Source organism: Podarcis raffonei, chromosome 13 (genome assembly GCF_027172205.1).
Source record: "Podarcis raffonei isolate rPodRaf1 chromosome 13, rPodRaf1.pri, whole genome shotgun sequence".
Lineage (NCBI taxonomy): Eukaryota > Metazoa > Chordata > Lepidosauria > Squamata > Lacertidae > Podarcis > Podarcis raffonei.
In genome coordinates, this window is record NC_070614.1 from 46,877,283 (window position 1) to 46,900,501 (window position 23,219).

At 39.8% G+C, this 23,219-nt stretch overlaps 1 protein-coding gene across 1 annotated transcript; it reads right to left on the bottom strand.

Annotated features, from left to right (window-relative positions):
• Window positions 1-15,396: 15,396 nt before the first annotated feature.
• Window positions 15,397-21,109, bottom strand: LOC128399130 (vomeronasal type-2 receptor 26-like). Its single transcript, XM_053360387.1, has 6 exons — window positions 20,895-21,109; window positions 18,774-19,065; window positions 17,638-18,501; window positions 17,189-17,416; window positions 16,393-16,519; window positions 15,397-16,298 (listed from the first exon to the last, which is right to left on the bottom strand). Exons 1-6 carry the CDS (start codon window positions 21,107-21,109, stop codon window positions 15,397-15,399), a joined length of 2,628 nt encoding a protein of 875 aa, XP_053216362.1.
• Between the last annotated feature and the right edge of the window lie 2,110 nt (window positions 21,110-23,219).

Consider the following 23,219-nt stretch of genomic DNA (forward strand, 5'->3'; position numbering starts at 1 on the left):
AGAAAGAAAGAAAGAAAGAACACAATCGTGTAACAACATGAAAAAGATTGCAAGCTTTGAAGGGGGAAGAGGGGAAAATAATGAATATGATATGTTTTGATAATTTGTTATATTGAAATTGTTAATAAAAAAATAAGGAAGTAAGGAAAGAAAGAAAAATAGAACACAATTGCATAACAACATGGTAAAGTTTGCAAGCTTTAGTTATAGGAAGAAATGTACACCCACAGATCCCACCTCTGAAAAAACTTTTATGATCAGTTATACAAGGTGGAGGAAACAGGATATAGGCACCACTTGTATCAATTAATCTGTTCATTGTATCAAGAAGATTTTGTTGTGGAGCTATTACCTGCCAAGCCTGCAGGGGCTGAACGTCAACACTGCTACCAACCATGGTTGGTTTGTGCCTGGATCTAGATGAGTACATGGCATGCAAAGCATGAGCAATAACATATACAGCATTGTAGATGCTGTAGCCCTGGCCACTCATGTGCATTTCAAAAAGACCCGCAGGGAGACTTTCCAGCCTCTCCTCTCCAGTACATGTGTCATCGTCCATTGCAGGCATCCCTGGATCTGGAAGTAAACAGTCAAAGGCTTGCTCCCAGAAATCTTTCAGAAAGCCATCTACTTGAGTCCTCTTTGGTGTTATGTTCTGAAGAAATCCCCTGAACCCTGGTACCTCTTTTGTGTGAATTGCGAAGGAAATGGCACCCTGGAACATCTGGAAATCCAGCCCTCTTAAAATCCCAGATAATGCAAAGTCTATTTGCGTGGTCATAATCCACACCTTCCCAAATAATTTGTTTTCATTGGTTCCATTATATTGTGAACCTATAAAAGTTATCAGCCATAGAATTGTTACAGGATCTCCATATACAATATTTATATTGGCTTTATAATCTGTGAAAGACACACTGATTAAATTTGCGTAATGAAAGTGATTTAAAAGCTCCTCCATACGAGCTACTTGTGGAATTCTTTTTGTGAAGGCTGAACAGATTCCATGTCTGGAAAACGATGACTCCAGTATTTTAAGGAATTGCTCTCCACTCTTGTCCTCCACCACAAAGAGCCCAATCCATGTCCACCTAAAATGCTGAAGTAGCCAGATAATGCCCATATACTGAAGGTTTTCATTCGGAACCATGCGGTAAAAAGGAGAGCCTTCCATACTTTGCATCTCATCTGGGGCAAATGAGCCATATGTAAGCTGTAAGAAAATGGATAACATCAAGTGAGTTATGAAGAGTCTTTTTCAATGAAAGTGATTTTAATAATATTGCTTCTTTCTTGTAGATTTCCCAGTTGAGTAATAATAATCCCCACACCCCCATGAATATATATTACCTGTGGGATCTTGTAGAGACCTGTGATGTCCCTCATATGAAAAGAAGTGTCAGAGCCAAGTCCTCCAATAATTGCTAGGAGGTTTTTTTGTGCCCCACATTTGTAGTTAGGAAGGAAACTCTCGGACTTGAAGATCAGATCCAGTGTGGTGCGATAGGTCATCCTTGCATCATGATAGCTATCAGAGATGTGGAAACCAAGTGTGACATTAGGTAGCATCTTGGGATTTTTGTTGATGTCATTTATGGCAAACACCAGAGCCAGGATGTGTGAGTAGAACTTGGTCACCACGCTGCCAAGAGAGTTGATTTCATTAATTTAAACGATGAGTCTATAATGAACCAATTCATGATGCTATTATACTAGAAATTCCTATGAGTAACCGAATAAGAATATTGGATTGTATTTTATATTTGTGATTCCCTCCCCTCAATGCCACACCATCCTCTTCAGTGGAAAGGTTAACTGTGCAAAAGATATAGAATGGAAAAGGAAGTATTCTGGTCCAAATATTGTAAAAATCTAAATTTTTTGGCAGACATGGACTGACATCTGCATGAAATAAGAGAACTTTACAAAACTAACACAACTGAATAAAGTTAAGTATGCAGTCAAAAATGTAATTTAGGAACCACATGTTGGAATCATGTGTGAACTTTTTTTTTTTTGTAAAGAGTATCAATTTTGGATCGTTTTGTTGACTGTTTCGTATTGTGTTTTTTTAAAAAACAACAACCAATAAAGAATTAAGAAATTAAGAAAAAAAATTAAAAAGGAAAGGAAAGAAAAGCCAATATTGTGATGCCATGTGTGCATATGCATGAATGTAATATTGTAGTGGTTGTCACAGTACCAGAATTTTGGGAAATCTTTCCTATTTGTTTCCAATATCCCATGGCTAATAAATCATTTTCTGCTAAATAATGCTTCTAATATATAAAGCAACAGAACATACTTGCCATATGTTATTTTTACGGCCTTGACACATTTTGTGATCTCCTCAGTAAAATATAACAATCCATTTCTCCCTCTCTTTGGCCATTCCAGTAGGTGTACTCACATCTTTTTGTATTTTATGTATGAATTTTTCAGATTATATTTTACATATATTCATCATTTTGTTATAATCTTCTTTTGACTTCCCAATCTATCCTTTCCTACACAAATCAATCACTTTTTTGTTTATATTTGAAAGACCATACATGGTCCCTTAAGTATACTTGATTTGAGACATTATAAGAGCACTCATTAGATACCAAGAGGCCAGAGGAGAGAAGTAATAAACATTTTCTTTTTTCCAGAAAGATAAACAAGTGTGTCAAAAGAGTCAAAGGGGAAAGGCAAATACACTGATGCATGAAACATGGTATTGCAGTAATATATTTTTTCATGTCTTTCTATCTCTCCATTTATGAATACTCTTCTTTGCTTGCCTGTCCATCTTTTTGTGCAAGTTTTCACATTGGCAGAAACAGTATTTACTTTTAACAATTAAAATGCAATGCATTCAGGAGGTGCAAATGGGGATCCTTACTGTGGAACATCAAATATCGTCTGAGATGGATGTTCCTTGAAAGAGATTTCATTGAAAAAATAAGAGTTCTGAGAAATGATCCCACCAATGAGGAGACCACCTGCCTGGTAGAAATCATGTGGAACAGGGAGGGGATCATCTCTGAGACATCTCATAATATCTACATGGCAGACAGTGGGATGCAGAAGAAGTAGCAGCATTGTCATTCTCAACATGTTGGCAGCAAAAGTTCTTTGTAAACACAAATTCTCTTTCATCCATCACCTTGTTTCAGGGGGTTAGACTGAATGGTCCCTCACTCTGCCAAATTAGCCCTATAATTTTCATGACTTGAATACTATGGGATATCACCAACTTTCCAGTTTGAATGTAGCTTATAAAAAGAAAAGGGGGACGTGTCAGAGATGGCCATGTTTACCTCATGTACTTAACCCCAGTGGCCCAGGCTACAGGCAGTTCTGTATAATCACTTTCAGGCCTGCATGTTTTCTTCTGCATTTTGCAGAGCCATGGGAGCTTCAGACAGATGAACACATTATAGTGTTTTGGTTAATTGTAGGGGAAAATAATTACTTCTTCAGAATGTGGATGCTGAATGGCACTTTTGATAGGAAACATGTTGGCTCTTTTCCACAGTTGGCCAGAAGTCTTCTCTTCCTAAAGAGATGGGACTTGGGACCTCAGTTCCAAATTTCAAACTCCAAAAAGACCACTTTGAACAATGCTATAACCATTTCTTACAGTAATGACAAACACTATTAGAAAGTAAAATATATCAGTATTAGGCACTGGAATAGGTAACTATCTAGAGGCCCCTGACCCAGAAACGCTGCTCTGTAGCTGCTATGAACAAAACAAGAAAATGGCAGGACTCTACTCTTGAATAATTAGAAGTAGCAAGAAGACGGCCAAGATCTGTTGTGGAACAACTTGTTAACAATATCAATTCACTTATCCAGGTCAACATATATGAGTGTGAATATCAATATGAATTCACTTATATCAAAATCAATTCACAACATCAATATGAGTGTGAATATCAATATCAATTCACTTATCCAATTCACATATATGAGTGTGAAATCTCCCAGAAAGAATGGCATGGTCTTATCATACTTAAGCTTCAAAGGAGGAATGTCTTGAATATGATATGATTAATTGACAGCAGGGTGAATGAGAGAATGAATGCACTTCCCAGAATAAGTGAATTTATTTACTGCAGCAGCAGCAGCAACAACAACAACAACAACAACTGGACAATGGAGTTCAGTTGAAATATGGGCATATGTAAGGTCCTTACATGTTTTCGAGGTTACCAGCATGAGTTTGACCAAACTGCGGGAGGTAGTGGAGGACAGAGGTGCCTGGCGTGCTCTGGTCCATGGGGTCACGAAGAGTCGGACACGACTAAACGACTAAACAACAACAACAACAAAGGTCCTTCACTTAAGCAGGAAGAACCAGCTGCACAAACATGAGATGAGGGACACCTGCATTGGCAGTAGTACATGTGGAAAGGATCTAGGGGTCTTAGTTCACCACAACCTTAGCATGAGTCAACAGTGAAATGCAGAGGTACCCAGCTGCCCCCTCTCTGAACAGGACTGGTAGGACCCAGTCCAATAGCTTCAAGTTACAATAAAAGGAGATTCTGACCAAACATCAGGAATATCTTCCTGACTATTCAGCCCTTGGAATGTGAACATATGCCATGGATGCTTTAGCTGAGATTCCTGCATAGCAGGCGGGATGACTAGATGAATCTTGGCTTCCTTTCCAACTCTACAATACTATGATTCTTTGATAAATTGAGAAGTAGTTTAACCTGTGTTATTGGTTTAGTTCTAGCCCCAATCACAAATGGACAGTGTTTTGGCCAATATAACATCAGATCTCCCTGACTGTATTGAGTTTCTAAATCAATAGCCCTCTAGCACTTTTCATCAGCCACAGGTTGGAATACGTCAGGTAGATTAATAATCTATGCTACGTATGGTGGTTGTCAAATTCACTACTTCTAGTAGGAGTGAAATCTATAGTTTAACTATGTGTTGTGTAAATGAGTAGTTTCTTCTGTTTCTCCTAAACCTTTCAATAATCACTCTCACTTGACACCCCAAATTCTATTGTTATGAAACAGGGAGAAAAGCTTTTATCTATGTACATTTCTCCATAACATGTGTGCGTATCATGACTCCTGGTACTTGCCTTTTTTAAACTAGAAAGACCCTCCCAGATTGTTCTGACTCAAGTGGATTCAGAATTGAATAAACCTGAATAAATCTGTTGAAAGGCAATGGTCTATGAATGGATTTCTTGTGATTGACTACAGGATGAGTTGGATAAGGCAGAAATTGGGGAAAGGACTGCAACAGCTGGTGTGGTACTGGAAATCTTAACAAACCTATGTCCGTGCCATCCAAGGATGCTTACAGCCCCCAAGGACAGCTCCAGTTTTTGTCTGTAAATGAACAATCTGATTGCCAAGGACACTGTTATGTACTACTGTGCATGAGACACAGCTATCATTCATAAACCCTTGTGATAAAGGAACTCTGGAAGGAATTGTCTGGGAGGAGAGATCAAGAGTGTTGTCAGGTCAGAACTGATGGGGGACCTCTTGCCTGTTCACTCAGTGGGAATGCTGAGATTCTTCTTCTTCTATTATTGGAATAAAATAGTTTATGAACTTTATGAGGGCATAACATGCTGGTAATGAATAGGTAGTTCTGTTTTTCCCCAAGAAAACTACCTGATTTATCTCATGGTGAAACCATTGCCTTGACTAGGGAAACCAAATCTGTGGTAATGCAGAAATGCAGACGACATTTCCTTAAAAGTAGAACTGAGTCTTATATTTTCACCTCAGAAGTATGAAAAGGTAGAGCTCATTTCTCGGCATTTCTCGGCAAACCTCTGGAATGATTCTTGGGTTTCTTTGAGCAAGTTTATGAGAGTATTTAGGAAAACTGTACTTTTAAGGGAATTGTCTTGCTGCCACCATAAAGCTCTTGTCACATGCCCCTTCCAGCAACTCCACTTAACGCACACAAAAAGATTCACATACCCATTTAAGATGAACCTCCAAAGGGGGAAAATGTTTCCTGCTGCAGACTTTAGGCTATCATGAGGTGAAAGGCAATGGCTAATGTTTCTGGAGGAGAACCTAATATGCCAGTTCCCATTCCTCCCCTTCTCCCTTGTAACTATAAATGATTTAAAAGAGATTAAGCAATAAACACGTTTCCAAGTTTTTAAATAATGAAAGAAGGAAGGTATGTTTTCAAAATGGAGATTTATTAAAGTTAAGAAAGAACAGAGGAAGAAAGCAGAACAAATGAGCACAAGCAAGCTAGTAAGTAAATAAATAAATAAATAAATAAATAAATAAATAAATAAATAAATAAATAATAATAATTTATTTATACCCTGTCCATTTGGTTGGGTTTGCCCAGCCACTCTGGGCAACTCCCAATCAAATATTAAAAACACAATACAGCATTAAACATTAAAAACTTCCCTAAACAGGGCTACCTTCAGATGGCTTTTAAAAGTAGGATAGTTGCTTATTTCCTTGACATCTGATGGGAGGGTGTTCCACAGGGCAGGTGCCACTACCGAAAAGGCCCTCTGCCTGGTTCCCTGTAACCTTGCAGCCCTTTTTAAATTTGAAGGTGACTATCATATCTCCGGGGACGCGGGTGGCGCTGTGGGTAAAAGCCTCAGCGCCTAGGGCTTGCAGATCGAAAGGTCGGCGGTTTGAATCCCCGCGGCGGGGTGCGCTCCCGTTGCTCGGTCCCAGCGCCTGCCAACCTAGCAGTTCGAAAGCACCCCCGAGTGCAAGTAGATAAATAGGGACCGCTTACTAGCGGGAAGGTAAACGGTATTCCGTGTGCTGCGCTGACTCTCCAGATGCAGCTTGTCACGCTGGCCACGTGACCCGGAAGTGTCTGCGGACAGCGCTGGCTCCCGGCCTATAGAGTGAGATGAGCGCACAACCCTAGAGTCTGGCAAGACTGGCCCGTACGGGCAGGGGTACCTTTACCTTTTACTATCATATCTCCTCTTAGTCTCCTCTTGTCCAGGCTAAACATACCCAGCTCCTTCAACCATTCCTCATAAGACTTGGCTTCTAGACCCTTGATCATCCTAGTTGCCTCCTCTACACATGTTCCAGCTTGTCAATATCCTTCTTAAATTGTGACACCTAGAACGGGACACAGTATTATAGGTGTGGTCTGACCAACGAATAATAGACTGGTGCTATTACTACCCTTGAACAGGACACTAGACTTCTGTTGATGCAGCTTAGAATAGCATTTTTTTTTCTTTTTTTGCTGCTGCATCTCACTGTAGTCTCATGTTTAGTTTGTGTTTGCAACAAGTCATACTGTGAATGACGGCATTGCAAGAGAATTTAATATAGGTTTTAACAGAATGCCTATAATTAATGTCACAGTAAAGAATGTAGTCCTGAACACTAGCTACATAACAATACAACCCACATAAAGTACAGATATTCATTACAGTGGTACCATGGGTTACAGACGCTTCAGGTTACAGACTCCGCTAACCTAAATAGTACCTTGGGTTAAGAACTTTGCTTCAGCATGAGAACAGAAATTGTGCGGCGGTGGCACAGCAGCAGTGGGAGGCCCCATTAGCTAAAGTGGTACCTCAGGTTAAGAACAGTTTCAAGTTAAGAATGGACCTCCAAAACGAATTAAGTTCTTAAACCGAGGTACCACTGTATTATTTTCTGCTTATCTGCTCCCTGCAGTTCACTTCAGGTTTCAAGAGGATAATGTAGCATTTAGGAAGGAAGATACAAGCCAGTACACCAGCACTGGAAGCCAAGATGGAGAAGACCTCCACAGCCACCATGTGTTTCCCTCTTGTGCTTAGGTAGGTTGGAACAAAGGAGACCCACACACTGCAAAATGCCAACATGCTGAATGTTATGAATTTAGCTTCATTAAAAATATCAGGTAACTTGCGGACAAGGAATGCCTCAATGAAGCTGGCAATGGCCAAAAGACCTAAGTAGCCCAGGACACAGTAAAACATTGCAACAAGCCCTTCATTACATTGCACTATAATTTCTTCAGTTACTGAATACATGTCTAGATGGGGGAATGGGGGAGAGGTTGATAACCACACAGCACAAATGCCTACTGGAATAAGGGAGCAGGAAAGGACAATGGAAAAAGCCAGTCTTCTCCCCAGCCATTTCTTCATCCTAGAGCCAGGCTTTGAAGCCATAAATGCTAGAGAAACAATGGTAGTTTTTGCCAGAACGCATGAAACAACCACTGAGAAGATAATGCCAAATGTTGGTTGTCGGAGAAGGCAGATCGTTTTCCCAGGCTGGCCAATGAATAACAAAGAAGAGAGGAAGCAGAGCAGGAGGGAGATGAGGAGAGTGTAGGTAAGTTCCCGGTTGTTGGCTTTGACTATGGGGGTGTCTCTGTGCTCAATAAAAGTTCCTAGAATCAAGGCCGTGATCAGAGAAAAAGAAATTGCAAGTGAGGCTAAAGCGATCCCTATGGGTTCTTCATATGAGAGAAAGGTTTTGACTTTGGGGATGCAGCCATTTTTATTCTTGTTTGGATATTGATCTTCTGGGCATCTGAAGCAGTCATCCATATCTGAAAAATAGAACAAGGGGTGTGGGAGAGAGAGAGATACGACTTCAATGCATATTCATTGACTACAACCAATTATGATGGCAAAATGACTTGATATACCAGTCTGGTTTGAAATCTTCCCATCTGGGCATGGGGTGCAATCATAGCAGCAAAACTTTTCTCCTTCCTTTTTTTTCTTCTGGTGACCAGGCTGGCAGTAATCATTACACATGGAAAGAGGAAACACCTATCCATAGACAGGAAAATGTTTATGCTGGGGTGGCATTGAAAGAAAGAAAAAGCTTGTCTAGCCTAGTAGCATGCCTGGTAGCTCATGAAGAAATAGTATTCCTTTATCATCAGCACCACTGACCCACCCTTCACCCTATGTTCCCAGCGTAGGGTATATTAAGAAGTAATGTACAAAGTTTAAACGATATACTAAATGCATTTCCCCCCATAAGAATTGAGATATTTGGCATTGCAAAATTTGGCATAGTGAAATTTTTAGGTGGCACTGAATGCTTTCCAGAACTTGATGATTCACCAGAAAGCCATGTTTGGTAACAACAACAACAACAACAACAACAACAACAACAACAACAACAATAATAATTATTTTACTATTTATAAAATCACAATAAAAAGTTTATCCACATTTGCATTTCCTCCACTCTTTCAAGAAATGTCCTGTGCTTTAGAGCTCTGTATCATAGTGCTCCCTCATGGAAAGCAGCTCTTTAAAGCTGAATGGAAGCAAATGATTCAGGTTTAAAGAGTGGATTTTCACAGGGAAAGCTGTGGAGGTGGGGGGACGACAGCTTGGACACAGAGCACTTAAGTGCAGATTTCTGCCTTGAAAGAGCGGGGCTAAGAACTGAGTCCTGATGCATTAACATCCCAAAGGATATCCCTCAAGAAAACAGCAGAATCCATACCTGGTTAAAATGACTGTGCCACACAATCATATGCTCATTAATGGTGAATTTGCTTTCTTCTAGATCATTGGGATCCACCTTTCCAACTCTCACTTTCTGGAAGGAGTTGTTGGGGAATAGGACCAGGTTAGTTATATCAAACCCACCTCTCATTTCCCTTTTATTATTAAAGGACACAGCTTCATTTGCTGAGTTGTTAAATGAAATGTCTCTGAGAAACTGGTGGAGCTAATTGGGAGAGAAAACAAGAAAGAGAAGGTGTAACATGGTTGTGGGAATTTTAGACTCAAATTCTTTTCAGGTTCTGCACCACCTGTTCATTACCCAGCTGAGGGTACACCTTTTAAGTTAAACATGGAACAAAGAGAATTACAGCTTTGGCAGGTCCAGTTAGGGACCTTGTTTGCTAACTATTGTGATAGGACTGCCTTTCCAACCAGTTGCTCTGTAGAACTAGTTAGAAAATGCCAGAGGCATTTCAGACTCAGATTCTCTAATTGGGACAAACATGGAATACCACCACTTTTCACCACAGCTGGACCTTCCGTTAGTTGACTTGAGTCACATTCCCTAGGCAGGGGATTGAGGCAAAGGGAGATTTAGCACACTTACCATTAGTTGTTTCTATTATGTTTTGTGTGTATAAACAAAGTTTCATGTTTGAAATAAGATTCACGAAGGGATTGTGTACATTACAGTGAGCATAGGGTTCTGGGTGAGATGGGATTTTGGTCTGATCTAAGGTAAATGTAAAGGGACCCCTGACCATTAGGTCCAGTCGTGACCGACTCTGGGGTTGCGGCGCTCATCTCGCTTTATTGGCCGAGGGAGCCAGCGTACAGCTTCCGGGTCATGTGGCCAGCATGACTAAGCCGCTTCTGGCGAACCAGAGCAGCGCACGGAAATGCCGTTTACCTTCCCGCTGGAGCGGTACCTATTTATCTACTTGCACTTTGACATGCTTTCGAACTGCTAGGTTGGCAGGAGCAGGGACCAAGCAACGGGAGCTCACCCCATCGCAGGGATTCAAATCGCCTACCTTCTGATCGGCAAGTCCTAGTCAAGTCCTAGGCTCTGTGGTTTAACCCACAGAGCCACCCGCGTCCCTTGGTCCTATCTACAAGTCCTCTTATGTTCATATGTAGGCTCCACCATTCTTTGATTTAGAACACTGAATGTGCAGGGGGAGCCTCGATGGAGAGGGAATTCCCTGCATCAGAAGAATGCCCTTCATTTCATGGTTGTGGGTTGTTAAGATAGGGACTGTGAGCAGGGCTTGCTGAAACATCCCCACCTTCCAGGAATACCCAGATAAGACTGCAGTCTCACCATGTACTAATTAATCCCTTGAAATAAACAGTTTAGTTATTGAGACATTACGTGCCAAGGCTGAATAGATTGATGCTTCATACTATTACTTTCTTTGTGCTTGGGTCTGGATGTGAACATAGCATGCAGTGCATGAGCAAAAGCATAGACAGCATTGTAGATACTGTAGCTGTGGGCAGTCATGTGCATTTCAAAAACACCTGCAGAGAGACTTTCCAGCCTCTCCTCTCCAGTACATGTTCCATCATCCTTGACAGGCATACGTGGATCAGGATAGAAACAATCAAATGCCTGCCCCCAGAAGTCCTTCAAAAAGCCATCTCCTTTGGTCCTTTGTGTTTGGATGTTCAGAAGGAATTGGTTGAACTCTAGAAGCTCTTCTGAGTGAATTGTAAAGGAAAGGGCACCTTGGAACAACTGGAGATCCCAACTCCTTTGAAGGCCAGTTAAAATGAAATCAATCTGGATTGTCATAATCCACACTTTTCCAAATACTGTCCTGTTATAACCGGTGGTATCTTGAAGAAATACAAAAGTTCTGAATGTTGCAATTGTCATTGATCCTCCATACATGATAAATGTACTGGGGTTTTTATTTGTTAATGGTAAAGATACAGGTAAAGCTATGGCAAGTATGTCCAGAAAGTTATCCAACTGGGCTTGTTCTGGCATTCTTTTGGTGAATGCTGAACAAATTCCATTCTGGAAAAATAATGATTCTATGGTCTGCAAGAATTGTTCTCCACTGTTCCCATCCACAACAAAGAGCCCAACCCATGTCCACCTAAACCTCTGAAGAAGCCGGATAATCCCCATATACTGATGGACTGCATTTGGAGCCATGTGGTAAAAGTAAGGGAGCTGTGTCATCACTGTCCATCTTTGGGGGAAAGGAGCCGTATGTGAGCTGAAAGGAAAATGCATAGATATATCATAAAGAAAACTTAAGATTAGTCTTGTGTAAATGCCTTTTTATGACAGACAGAGAGAGATAGATTTGATTAGATAGCGCTGAGGAGGGTACAATATGGATTTCACAGGATATAAGTTCAAGAATGCTTCAGGGGAATTCTTTCACATTTTATTTTTCTGAAGGTAGCTTACCTCCTTCCATCTGGACCAAATATTTTGTTAGATAGTAATGAGATGTGTGGAATACGGATTTCCCCAGACCCCCCCCCACAAAAAATAAAAATCCTACCTGAGGAATCTTGTAGAGACCAATGATGTCAGCCATACAGTGGGAGGTACGAGAGCCAAGTCCTCCTGTGACAGCTATGAGGTTTTTCTGGCTGTCGCATTTGTAGTTGGGGACAAATCTATCTGACTTGAAGAGAAGGTCTAGCGTGGTACGGTAGGTCATTTTTGCATCACAGTAGCTGTCGTAAATGTGGAACCCAAGGGTGACATTGGGCAAGATCTTGGGATTCTCATTGATCTCCTTCACAGCAAATGCCAAAGCAAGCAGGTGCTGATAGAACTTTGTCACCACACTGCCAATATAATTGATTGTTAAATCTGGAACATGTTATCAGAAAGCCTTGCAAGACTTTAGTCAATATGAGATCATGCCCAGTGACGGGAGTGGCTCTATTACTCTGATAAAGCTTATGAATATGGCCCTCCCTCAAACAATTAGTGAAGTAAAATTAAATAAATTGCCTGGTCAAAGAGAGGCTGCGCTTCAGTGCTGTCTTGGCTTTATTTCATTTTATTTTTTGCATTTAGGTTTTGCTATCAGTATTTTGCTTCTTGGGAAACCAGTTTGCCTTCAGATTTTGAAGCTTCTCAGAGCAGCCTTTTAAGGCTGGGCTCATAGACATTTTGGAAAGATTTTTTTTTATGCTTCAGTTTCCTTTTCCCTTTTATTTTGGCTTGTTTATCCCCTTGCTCAGAGTTTCTTATTTCAATTTCAAGCATTCAATTTTCCATCTATTTTTACCTGTCTAAACTTTCCCATCTGAACTATTCAGGATCCTGGATTCAACCCACTCAACTTTCCAACTGAATCAATAGAAGACAATCATTTGGTTCCCTGTTTGGATTGCTGAGTGAATTCCCCATTGCACCTAAAATGAACAACCTCAGGAAATGTGAACATTTCATAAAATAAAAAAAAACCCCACAGAGAACCAAAAACTCACTCCCAACCCACTTCTTGTGTTCCACTCTAAACTTGGTAAAATGCATTAAGCTCAGAAAATACACATGGGGAAAACAATACTTACTGTGGCACATCATAAAGGTTCAGAGAAGGATGCTTCTTGAAATCAACTTTAGTGTCAACATAATACGTATGAGAAGTCATCCCACCAATAATGAGGCCCCCTGGCTGGTACCACTCATGTGGAACAGGGAGTGGGTCACTTGGGGGGCAACTTAAAGCATTCACTTCACACACCATAAGAAGCAACAGAATGAGCCACACTATTACGCACAGCATTCTGAAAGCACAGTATCTCTCTACATACAAACATTCTTGTCCCATAACTAGCCACTGCCTAGCATTAATAGATTTGATTTGATGGTTTCATCCCAATCTATGAGAAAATCATTAGCCTTACATTTAGCACTGTCTGGAATGGGCAGCTATTTAATTCCAAATATGTGTCAAAGTTGGACCCTACCTGCCTCTTGCACCTAATCCCATCTCCGCTATGCCCAGTGGTTTATTTATAACAACTTTCACATGTACTTACTGACCGTTTCTCCTGCCTTCTGGAAAACTTCAGCAAGGGAAACAAATTATAGTATTTGGATAATTGCAGGGGGAGATAATTCCTTCTTCACGGTTTAGATTCTGAGTGACACTGTTGCTAGGAAACATGTTGATTTCTGACAGTGACACAAGCCTTCTCCTCTCCCTAAAGGGGTGAGAAAAAGTTTCTTGCAGATTTCTGTGGTGAGCAAACTTCAGGGTGACCATTTTGGCTGAACCACATTCACCTGCCCTACACTTAGAGATGTATGAATGTCTCTCAATCTATTTCAACATTCACACACCCTTTGGGGGGGGGGATATTTACTGTTCCACTGTGATTGGTGTATTTCAAACAATTCTCTCTTTTTGTCTTCCACGGATGAGTGTTAAATGTATCACACAATAGACATACATATTTCATCTATCAACATCTGCGTCATTTACAAATCAATAATCTTCCCTGTATTTTCCTTTTTTTAAATGAGAGAGAGAGAGAGAGAGAGAGAGAGAGAGAGAGACTTCTAAAGGGGGAATCCCTGTTACTCTTTTGCAGGAAAAGCAACAAAGTATCTTGTGGCATTTTAAATACAAAGTTAATGAAATGGCTAATAGCCCGTGGCAAAGGCATCCATGAATACAAACATAACCATATTTGATCTGAAGTAAATCTCATGAATTCATTGAAGTTTATTGCAGCCTATCTCATAACCATATTTTCTCAGTTCAGTATAATTTCAGAGAGAGAGAGAGAGAGAGAGAGAGAGAGAATATCTCATTTCTCTCCCTCAGACATCAAGGGAGGAGAATTTAGCTAAAAATGAAATTGGGTCAGAGGGAGGAAAGGAATTTTAAAATGAATTCTATTTTATGAACAAAGATTTGGGAGAATAGAAGGGTAGTCAGAAATTGCCAGATTGCTGTCGCCATATTGACAAAGAGGCTCATAGTTTAGCTTAGGAGTACAGATAAAATCCACAAATATTTTTTTTAAAAAAATGTTGTGAAATGAACAAAAATGAAAGATATTTCCCCCCCCCCTTTTGTTAAAAATGTAGTACAGTGGTATCTCAGGTTACATATGCTTCAGGTTACAGACTCCGCTAACCCAGAAATAGTGCTCCAGGTTAAGAACTTTGCTTCAGGGTGAGAACAGAAATCGTGCTCCGGCAGCGCAGCAGCAGCAGGAGGTCCCATTAGCTAAAGTGGTGCTTCAGGTTAAGAACAGTTTCAGGTTAAGTACGGACCTCCGGAACGAATTAAGTACTTAACTTGAGGTACCACTGTATAAGAAATACCATGCTAGAATCTAAAAAAGCAAATAAGCAGCTGTTGGAACAGTGAAAAATATTTATTGGTGAATTTGAATATAATTTACCTCTCTCTTCCTTTTTATACAAATGCAGTATCTTGAAGATGCTGCTTTACTACAATTTTTATCATCCCTCATGCTTGACTAGGGATAATGGGAGCTGGAGTCCTAAACCATTTTGAATGCAACAAATTCATCACCACTGACCAGCAGCATTGCTAAGATATTACCGAGTGGCCTCCAATAAAACCATTACAAAGGCAGTCTGTTAAATTAAGCAGTCACAATATGGAAGCCTGTCCCAATATTCAGTCACTGTCTGTACCCCCAAGTGTTTGCATCCACTGTTTGTAGTCTTGCTCACTGGAGAGACAAGGAATACGTCTACACCATGCAGGGTGTGATGCCGTTTCAGTTATATAGTGGCAGAAATTATGGCTCCCCTCAATCTTCCCATTTTCATGCTAAGCATATTCAGATCTTCAACATTTTGTTGTTTAGAATATAACCTTTCATTTTCCTTTTGTCCCCCCCCCCCTTTCTGTCTCATTTTGAATTATATGCATTGGACATGTAACAATATGAAAAGGGGGGGGGGACTTTCCTCAATGCTTTCTCCTTATCAGTTGCTCCCTGCTATTCAGCTCTGGCCTCAGCATAATGATGTAGCATTTCGGGCAAAAGATACAACCCAGCAACCCAGCAGTGGAGGCCAAGATGGAGAAGATCTCCACAGCCACCATGCCTTTCCCTCTTGTGCTCAGGTAAGTGGGAATAAAGGACAACCAAACACTGCAAAAGGCCAACATGCTGAAAGTGATGAATTTGGCTTCATTAAAACTATCGGGCAACTTGCGGGCAAGGAATGCCACAATGAAGCTGGTGATGGCCAGAAGACCCATGTAGCCCAACACACAGTAGAACATGACGACTGACCCTTCATTACATTGCAGAATGATTTCTTTTTTTGCTGAGTACATGTCTAAATCTGAAAATGGAGGAGAGGTTGCCAGCCACACAGTACACAAGCATATTTGAATAAGAGAACAGCAAATTACAATTGAATGGGCCACTTTTCTTCCCACCCATTTCTTTATTCTGGATCCTGGTTTTGTAGCCATGAATGCTAGAGAAACTATGGTGGTCTTTGCCAACACACAAGAAACAGCCACTGAAAAGATGATGCCGAAAGTTGGTTGTCGGAGAAGGCAGGTCACTTTCCCAGGTTGGCCAAGGAATAACAAAGAAGATAGGAAACAAAACAGGAGGGAGACAAGGAGAGTATATGAGAGGTCCCGGTTGTTGGCTTTCATGATTGGCGTATCTTTGTGTTTAATAAATATTCCTAACACGAGGGCTGTGATCAGAGAAAAGGAAACCGCAGTTGAGACTAAAGCGATCCCTAAAGGTTCATCATATGACAGAAAGGCTACATCTTTGGGGGTGCAACCATTTTTATTCTTGCTTGGATACTGAGCTCCTGGACATATGAAACAGTCATCCACATCTGAAAAACAGAAAAAGGACGCATTTCAGTGTCAATTTATCAGACACAAGAAAGTAAATTAGCTCTTATGGTGTTACAAGGTAACAAGGTCTACCAGTCTGGTTAGAAATCTTCCCTTCTGGGCACAGAGCACAATCATAGCAGCAAGATTTCTCCCCTTCCTTTTTCTTCTTCTGATTACCAGGCTGGCAATGTTCATTGCACGAAGAAACGGGAAGCACCTATCCAGAAAACAGAAGGATTAGTATAGGAGAAAAGTATGTCTAATTTTATTTGATTTCATCCCTATTACTTCCCATTTTAAACTTTGCTGTGCACTGATCAGTAAATGTGAAGCTAAGTAGTAGAAAATTGTTGAAAGAGCTAATTAAATAGGCAAAGGGGGTCAATCTCCAATTGCTGCTGTAGCCTAATACTTAGACCACAGTAACAGATATTACCAATTTTGTGTTTGCAGATGACATGAACTGAAAATGAGTAAAGTGAAATAGATCACTTTAGACAACTCAGAAAGATAACTGTTTCCTTTCTCTCTATGAGGGAGACTCTCATTTCAGAAGATAAAGTGCTTGATATCTTCTCATAAAGTTTATAGTATCTGAATTTGATACATTTAGAGACATATGAGTAATTTTTCTGTGAATGAAGACCTAGATTATGGAGGTAAAAAAATAACTACAAGGTTTTTAGTGTAAGTAGCACTCAATTTTCATAATTTGTTTGGAAATGGTGTTTTCAGGTTTTTTTTAAAAAAATCTCAGCAACAATGACTACAATTTGCAATCCATTCAGCTTGCAACCCATTGCAAATCCAAGTTATAGAGAAAAGAGAAGTTCTTACATCATTATTACCCACCAAGAGTTCTCCAAAGAAACTGCAGAATCCATACCTCATTAAAACGTCTTGGCCACACAATTATATCATCGTTGATCAGGAATACTTTTCCATCAAGGGCATTGGTATCAACCCTTCCAACTTTCACTCTCTGGAATGACTTGTTTGGGAAAGTAATCATGTTTGTTATGTCAAAGCCACAACCCATTTCCCATTCATCATCAAAGGCCATTGTTTCTCCAACTGAGTTGTTGAATGAAATGCCTTGAAGAAACATGTGGAGCTGATTGAAAGAAGGAAAGAAAGAAAAATAGAACACAATCACATAACAACATGCTAAAGATTGCAAGCTTTAATTAAAGGAAGAAATGTACACCCACAGATCCTACTTCTGAAAAAAACTTTCTGATCAGTTATACAAGGTGGAGGAAACTGGATATAGGCACCACTTGTATTAATTAATCTGTTCATTGTATCAAGAAGATTTTGTTGTGGAACTATTACCTGCCAAGCCTGCAGGGGCAGAACGTCAACACTGCTACCAACCATGGTTGGTCTGTGCCTGGATCTAGATGAGTACATGGCATGCAAAGCATGAGCAATGAGATATACAGCATTGTAAATGCTGTAGCTCTGACCATTCATGTGCATTTCAAAAAGACCTGCGGGGAGACTTTCCAGCCTCTCCTCTCCAGTACATGTGTCATCATCCATTTCAAGCATCCCTGGATCTGGAAGTAAACAGTCAAAGGCTTGCTCCCAGAAATCTTTCAGAAAACCATCTCCTTGAGTCCTCTTTGGTTTTATGTTCTGAAGAAATCCCCTGAACCCTGGTACCTCTTTTGTGTGAATTGCAAAGGAAATGGCACCCTGGAACATCTGGAAATCTAGCCCTCTTGAAATCCCAGATAATACAAATTCTATCTGGGTTGTCATAATCCACACCTTTCCAAATAATCCATTTTCATTATTTCCAGAATCTCGTGAACCTAGAAAAGTTCTCAGCCATAGAACTGTTACAGGATCTCCATATACAATATTTGCATTGGCTTTATAATCTGTGTAAGATACACTAATTACATTCATGTCATGAAAGTGATTTAAAAGCTCCTCCAAACGAGCTGCTTGTGGAATTCTTTTTGTGAAGGCTGAACAGATTCCATGCCTGGAAAACAATGTCTCCAGTATTTTAAGGAATTGCTCTCCACTGTTATCCTCCACCACAAAGAGCCCAACCCAGGTCCACCTAAAGTGCTGAAGTAGGCAGATAATGCCCATATACTGAAGGTTTTCATTTGGAACCATGCGGTAAAAAGGAGGGCCTTCCATACTTTGGATCTCATCTGGAGCAAATGAACCATATGTAAGCTGTAAGAAAATGTATAACATCAAGTGAGTTATGAATAGCATTTTTCAAGAGGGTGTATTTACATTTTAGCTTCATGAAATATTTTTGTTTTTTTTTTAATATTTGTACATTTGCATAGAGACATCAAGGACCCTTCTATGTATATTATCTTCATTTATGTCAATCTGATACTATTCTGAAGATTTTAATCTTTGTGATTAGTATTACACCTTTCTTTTAAACTTCCAAGGTGAGTAATTATAATCCCCACACCCCCATGAATACATATTACCTGTGGGATCTTGTAGAGACTTGTGATGTCCCTCATATGAAAAGAAGTGTCAGATCCAAGTCCTCCAATAATTGCTAGGAGGTTTTTTTGTGCCCCACATTTGTAGTTGGGAAGGAAACTCTCGGACTTGAAGATCAGATCCAGTGTGGTGCGATAGGTCATCCTTGCATCATAAAAGCTATCAGAGATGTGGAAACCAAGTGTGACATTAGGTAGCATCTTGGGATTCTTGTTTATGTCATTTATGGCAAACACCAAGGCCAAGATGTGTGAGTAGAACTTGGTCACCACACTGCCAAGAGAGTTGATTTCATTAATTTAAAAGATGAGTCTATGATCAACAAATTCATGATGCTATTGTACTAGAAATTCCTATGCGTAATTGAATAAGAATATTGGATTGGATTTTATACCTGTGATTCCCTGCCCTCAATGTCACACCATCCTCTTCAGTGGAAAAGTTAATTGTGCAAAATGACATAGAATGCAAAAAGTCAGCATTCTGATTCCTCAGTAACTGTATTGAGTCAACGAATAGCATAGTACCTGTAGAGTATCCATCCCAATGGTTTTATAATCTCAACATTGATGAGTCTTCTCAGTGATTATGTGTACATATGTGTATATGCATGCATACAATATTGTAGTGGTTTCCACATATGGAATCTAAATTTTGGGAAAACTTTCCTATTTCTTTTCAAAATACCACAGATGCCAAATCATTTTCAGCTAAAATAATGCTTCTAATATATGATGCATCAGAACATGTTTTAATATACTCTTAATCTCTGTTGGAAGCCGCCCAGTCTGGCTGGGGTACAAAAAATAAATTATTATTATTATAACTTAACTTATTTGCCATACATCATTTTTATGACCTTGACCCATTTCTCCTTTTCTCTGCCCATTCCACTAGGTATACCTTCATCAATCACTTCTTGTTTATTTTTAAAGTACATATATGGTCACTAAAGCAAACTAGATTCTATAAGAGCACTCATTTGGAACCAAGAGGGCAGAGAGAAGAAGAAATAAGGCCCTCCAAAAAAAGATAAACATATGTGTCAAAGGAGTGAGAGGGAAGGGCCTCGGACGTGAGATCTCCAGGCTAAATAAATAACATAAAGACTGATGGATATTGGTTGGGGACTGGAACCGGGAAAAGGGTGGGTGGAGGTTGGGAATCCAAAGGGTACACAAGGATAATTTGCTTTTTGTATTTTGTTAGTGGTAAGGAAATTGGGTAAATCGTGGAAGGGAAATTTTGGTCGACTTTAGGAAAAAGGTTTAAGAATAATTAATGAGGTATATGTATTGATGTGTAATTTTAATAAGGTAAAATTGGTTTTTTCTTTTTAAATTAATTGAAAATAAGGCTGTTAAAAATAAATTGAGGAAATGGAAAAAAGAAGTAAAGTAAAATAATAGTATGTTAGAACAAATGTTTAAGCTAAGGTGAAGAAATAAGTTAAGGACTTGCTGAATTGACAATTTAAATTGGAATACAAGAAGGGGAGGTGTGAGGAGGTCTGAGAAATAGGATTAAGGAAAATAAGTATTTGAAACTTTAAGTGTTTTTCTATTTTTCTGTTAAGTTTTGAATTTTATGTATTTTTGTGTTGTTTTTATTTTGTTTATTTTTCTTTGTTTTTATTTGTTACATGTTTCTTGAAAATACCAATAAATATTTAATAAAAAAAAAAAGGAGTGAGAGGGAAAAGGCAAATACTCTGATGCATCAAAAATTGTATCACACTAACATATTTTCTGTGTTTTTACATCTCTTCATTTATGAATCCTCTTCTATGCTTATCTCTCGATATTTGTGGTTGTGGTCATTTTCACTCTTAGATTTCTTACACACTTTTTGAAAACTAGTAGTGCCAAGAGCAACTTTTCCCCTAGCATTTTTAATCCCCCCCCCCGAGTGCTTCCAATGCTTGCATAAAAATTTAAGGCATCTGCATACAACAAAAATGAAATTAAATGCAACAATTTAATATGCCCCAATTCCTGCTTTCCAAAATAAAAATAAGTTTTCATTCTTGGAATGGCAAAATTGGTATTTAGTCTTAACAATGGAAATGCATATCTTTAGAAGATGCAGGTGGGGATTCTTACTGTGGAACATCAAACATTTTCTGAGACGGATGTTCCTTGAAAGACACTTCATTGAAAAAATAAGAGATCTGAGACACAATCCCACCAATGAGGAGACCACCTGCCTGGTACAAATCATGTGGAACAGGGAGGGGATCATCTCTGAGACATCTCATAATATCTACTTGGCAGACAATGGGAGGCAGAAGTAGTAGCAGCATTGTCATTCTCAACATGTTGGCAGCAAAACGTCTTTGTAAACACAAGTTGTCTTGCATCCATCACCTGGTTTGAATGGGTTAGACTGAATGGTCCCTCACTCTGCCAAATTACCCCTAGAATTTTCATTAAGAGTGTGACAAATGACTTGAATACTATCGGATATCACCTACTTTCCAGTTTCAGTGTGGCTTATAAAAAGAAAAGGGGGAAGTGTCAGAGATGGCCATGTTTACCTCATGTACTTAACCCCAGTGGCCCAGGCTACAGGGAGTTCTGTATAATCACTTTCATTCCTGCATATTGCCTATTTTCTTCTGCATTCTGCAGAGCCTTGAGAGCTTTAGAAAGGTGAACACATTATAGTGCTTAATTGTAGGGAGAGATAATTACTTCTTCAGAGTGCAGATCCTGAATGGCACTTTTGATAGGAAACATGTTGGCTCTTTTCCACAGTTGGCCAGAAGTCTTCTCTTCTTCCTAAAGAGATGTGACTTGGGACCTCAGTTCCAAATTTCAAACTCCAAAAGGAGTCTGGGAATATTGGCTGCCACTGTGACTACTGAGAGCTATGTTATAGCCATTTTTTTACAGTAATGAAAAGCATTATTAGAAAGTAAAAGAAATCAGAAAGAGGCACTGGAATGGGTGACTATCGAGAGGTCCCTGACCCAGAAACTGACCCTGAAATGCTGCTCTGTAACTGCTATGAACGAAACAAGAAAATGGCAGGACTCTACTCTTGAATAATTAGAAGTAGCAATGATGTGAGTAATTGATAGGAGGGTGAATGAGAGTGTGAATGCACCTCCCTGTGAATTCATTCACAGCAGTAGCAACAACAAAGTCTCTCTCTGTCTCTTTTTTACACTGAAGGAGTTCAGTTGAAATATGGACATATGTAAGGTCCTGCACTTAAGCAGGAAGAACCATCTGCACAAACATGAGATGAGGGACACCTGCATTGCCAGTAGTACATGTGAAAAGGTTCTAGGGGTCTTAGTTCACCACAACCTTAGCATGAGTCAACAGTGAAATGCCCACTCTCAGCACAGGAATGGTAGGACCCAAACCAATGGCTTCAAGTTACAAGAAAGTAGATTCTGAGCAAACATAACTAATAACTTCCTGACTATTCAGCCCTTGGAATGTAAACATATGCCATGGATGCTTTAGCTGAGATTCCTGCATAGCAGGCAGGCTCACTAGATGAATCTTGGCTTCCTTTCCAACTCTACAATTCTATGTTTCTTTGATATATTGAGAAGTAGTGTAACCTGTGTTATTGGTTTAGTTCTAGCCCCAGTCACAATGTACAGTGTTTTGGCCAATATAACATCAGATCTCCCTGACTGTATTGAGTTTTTAAATCAATAGTCCTCTAACACTTTTCATCAGCCACAGATTGGAATACATCAGGTAGATTAACAATCTATGCCATTTATGGTGGTTGTCCAATTCACTATTTCTAGTAGGAGTGAAATTCATAGTTTAACTAGGTGTTGTCTACAGGAGTAGTTTCTTCTGTGTCTCCTAACCTTTCAATAATCACTCTCACTTGATACTCACAACTTCTATTGTTATGAAACAGGGAAACAGGGAGAAAAACTTTTATCTGTGTACATTCTCTATAACAAGTGTATACACACACACACACACACACACACACACACACACACACCCCTCTACACTATCATGTTTACTGGTACCTGCCTTTTTAAAAACTGACTCAAGTGGATTCAGAATTGAAAAAACCTGGATAATCTGTTCAAAGGCAGTATTCTATGAATGGATTTCTTGTGATTGACTACAGGATGAGTTGGATAAGGCAGAAATCAGGGAAAGGACTGCAACAGCTGGTGTGGTACTCGAAATCTTAACAAACCTATGTCCATGCCATCCAAGGACGCTTGTAGCATCCAAGGACAGCTCCAGCTTTTGTCTACAAATGAACAATCTGACTGCCTGTGCTGGGACCTGGGGTAACCCAAGCAACACAGTCCAGATCCAGTCCCAAATCCAAGGGTTCCACGAGGAGTCAGTCCGACAGGGCCGAGGCAGGACACGAGGCAGGAAACCAGGCAAGGTCAGGCACAGGATCACAGGCAGGTTCTGGCAAACAGCAAC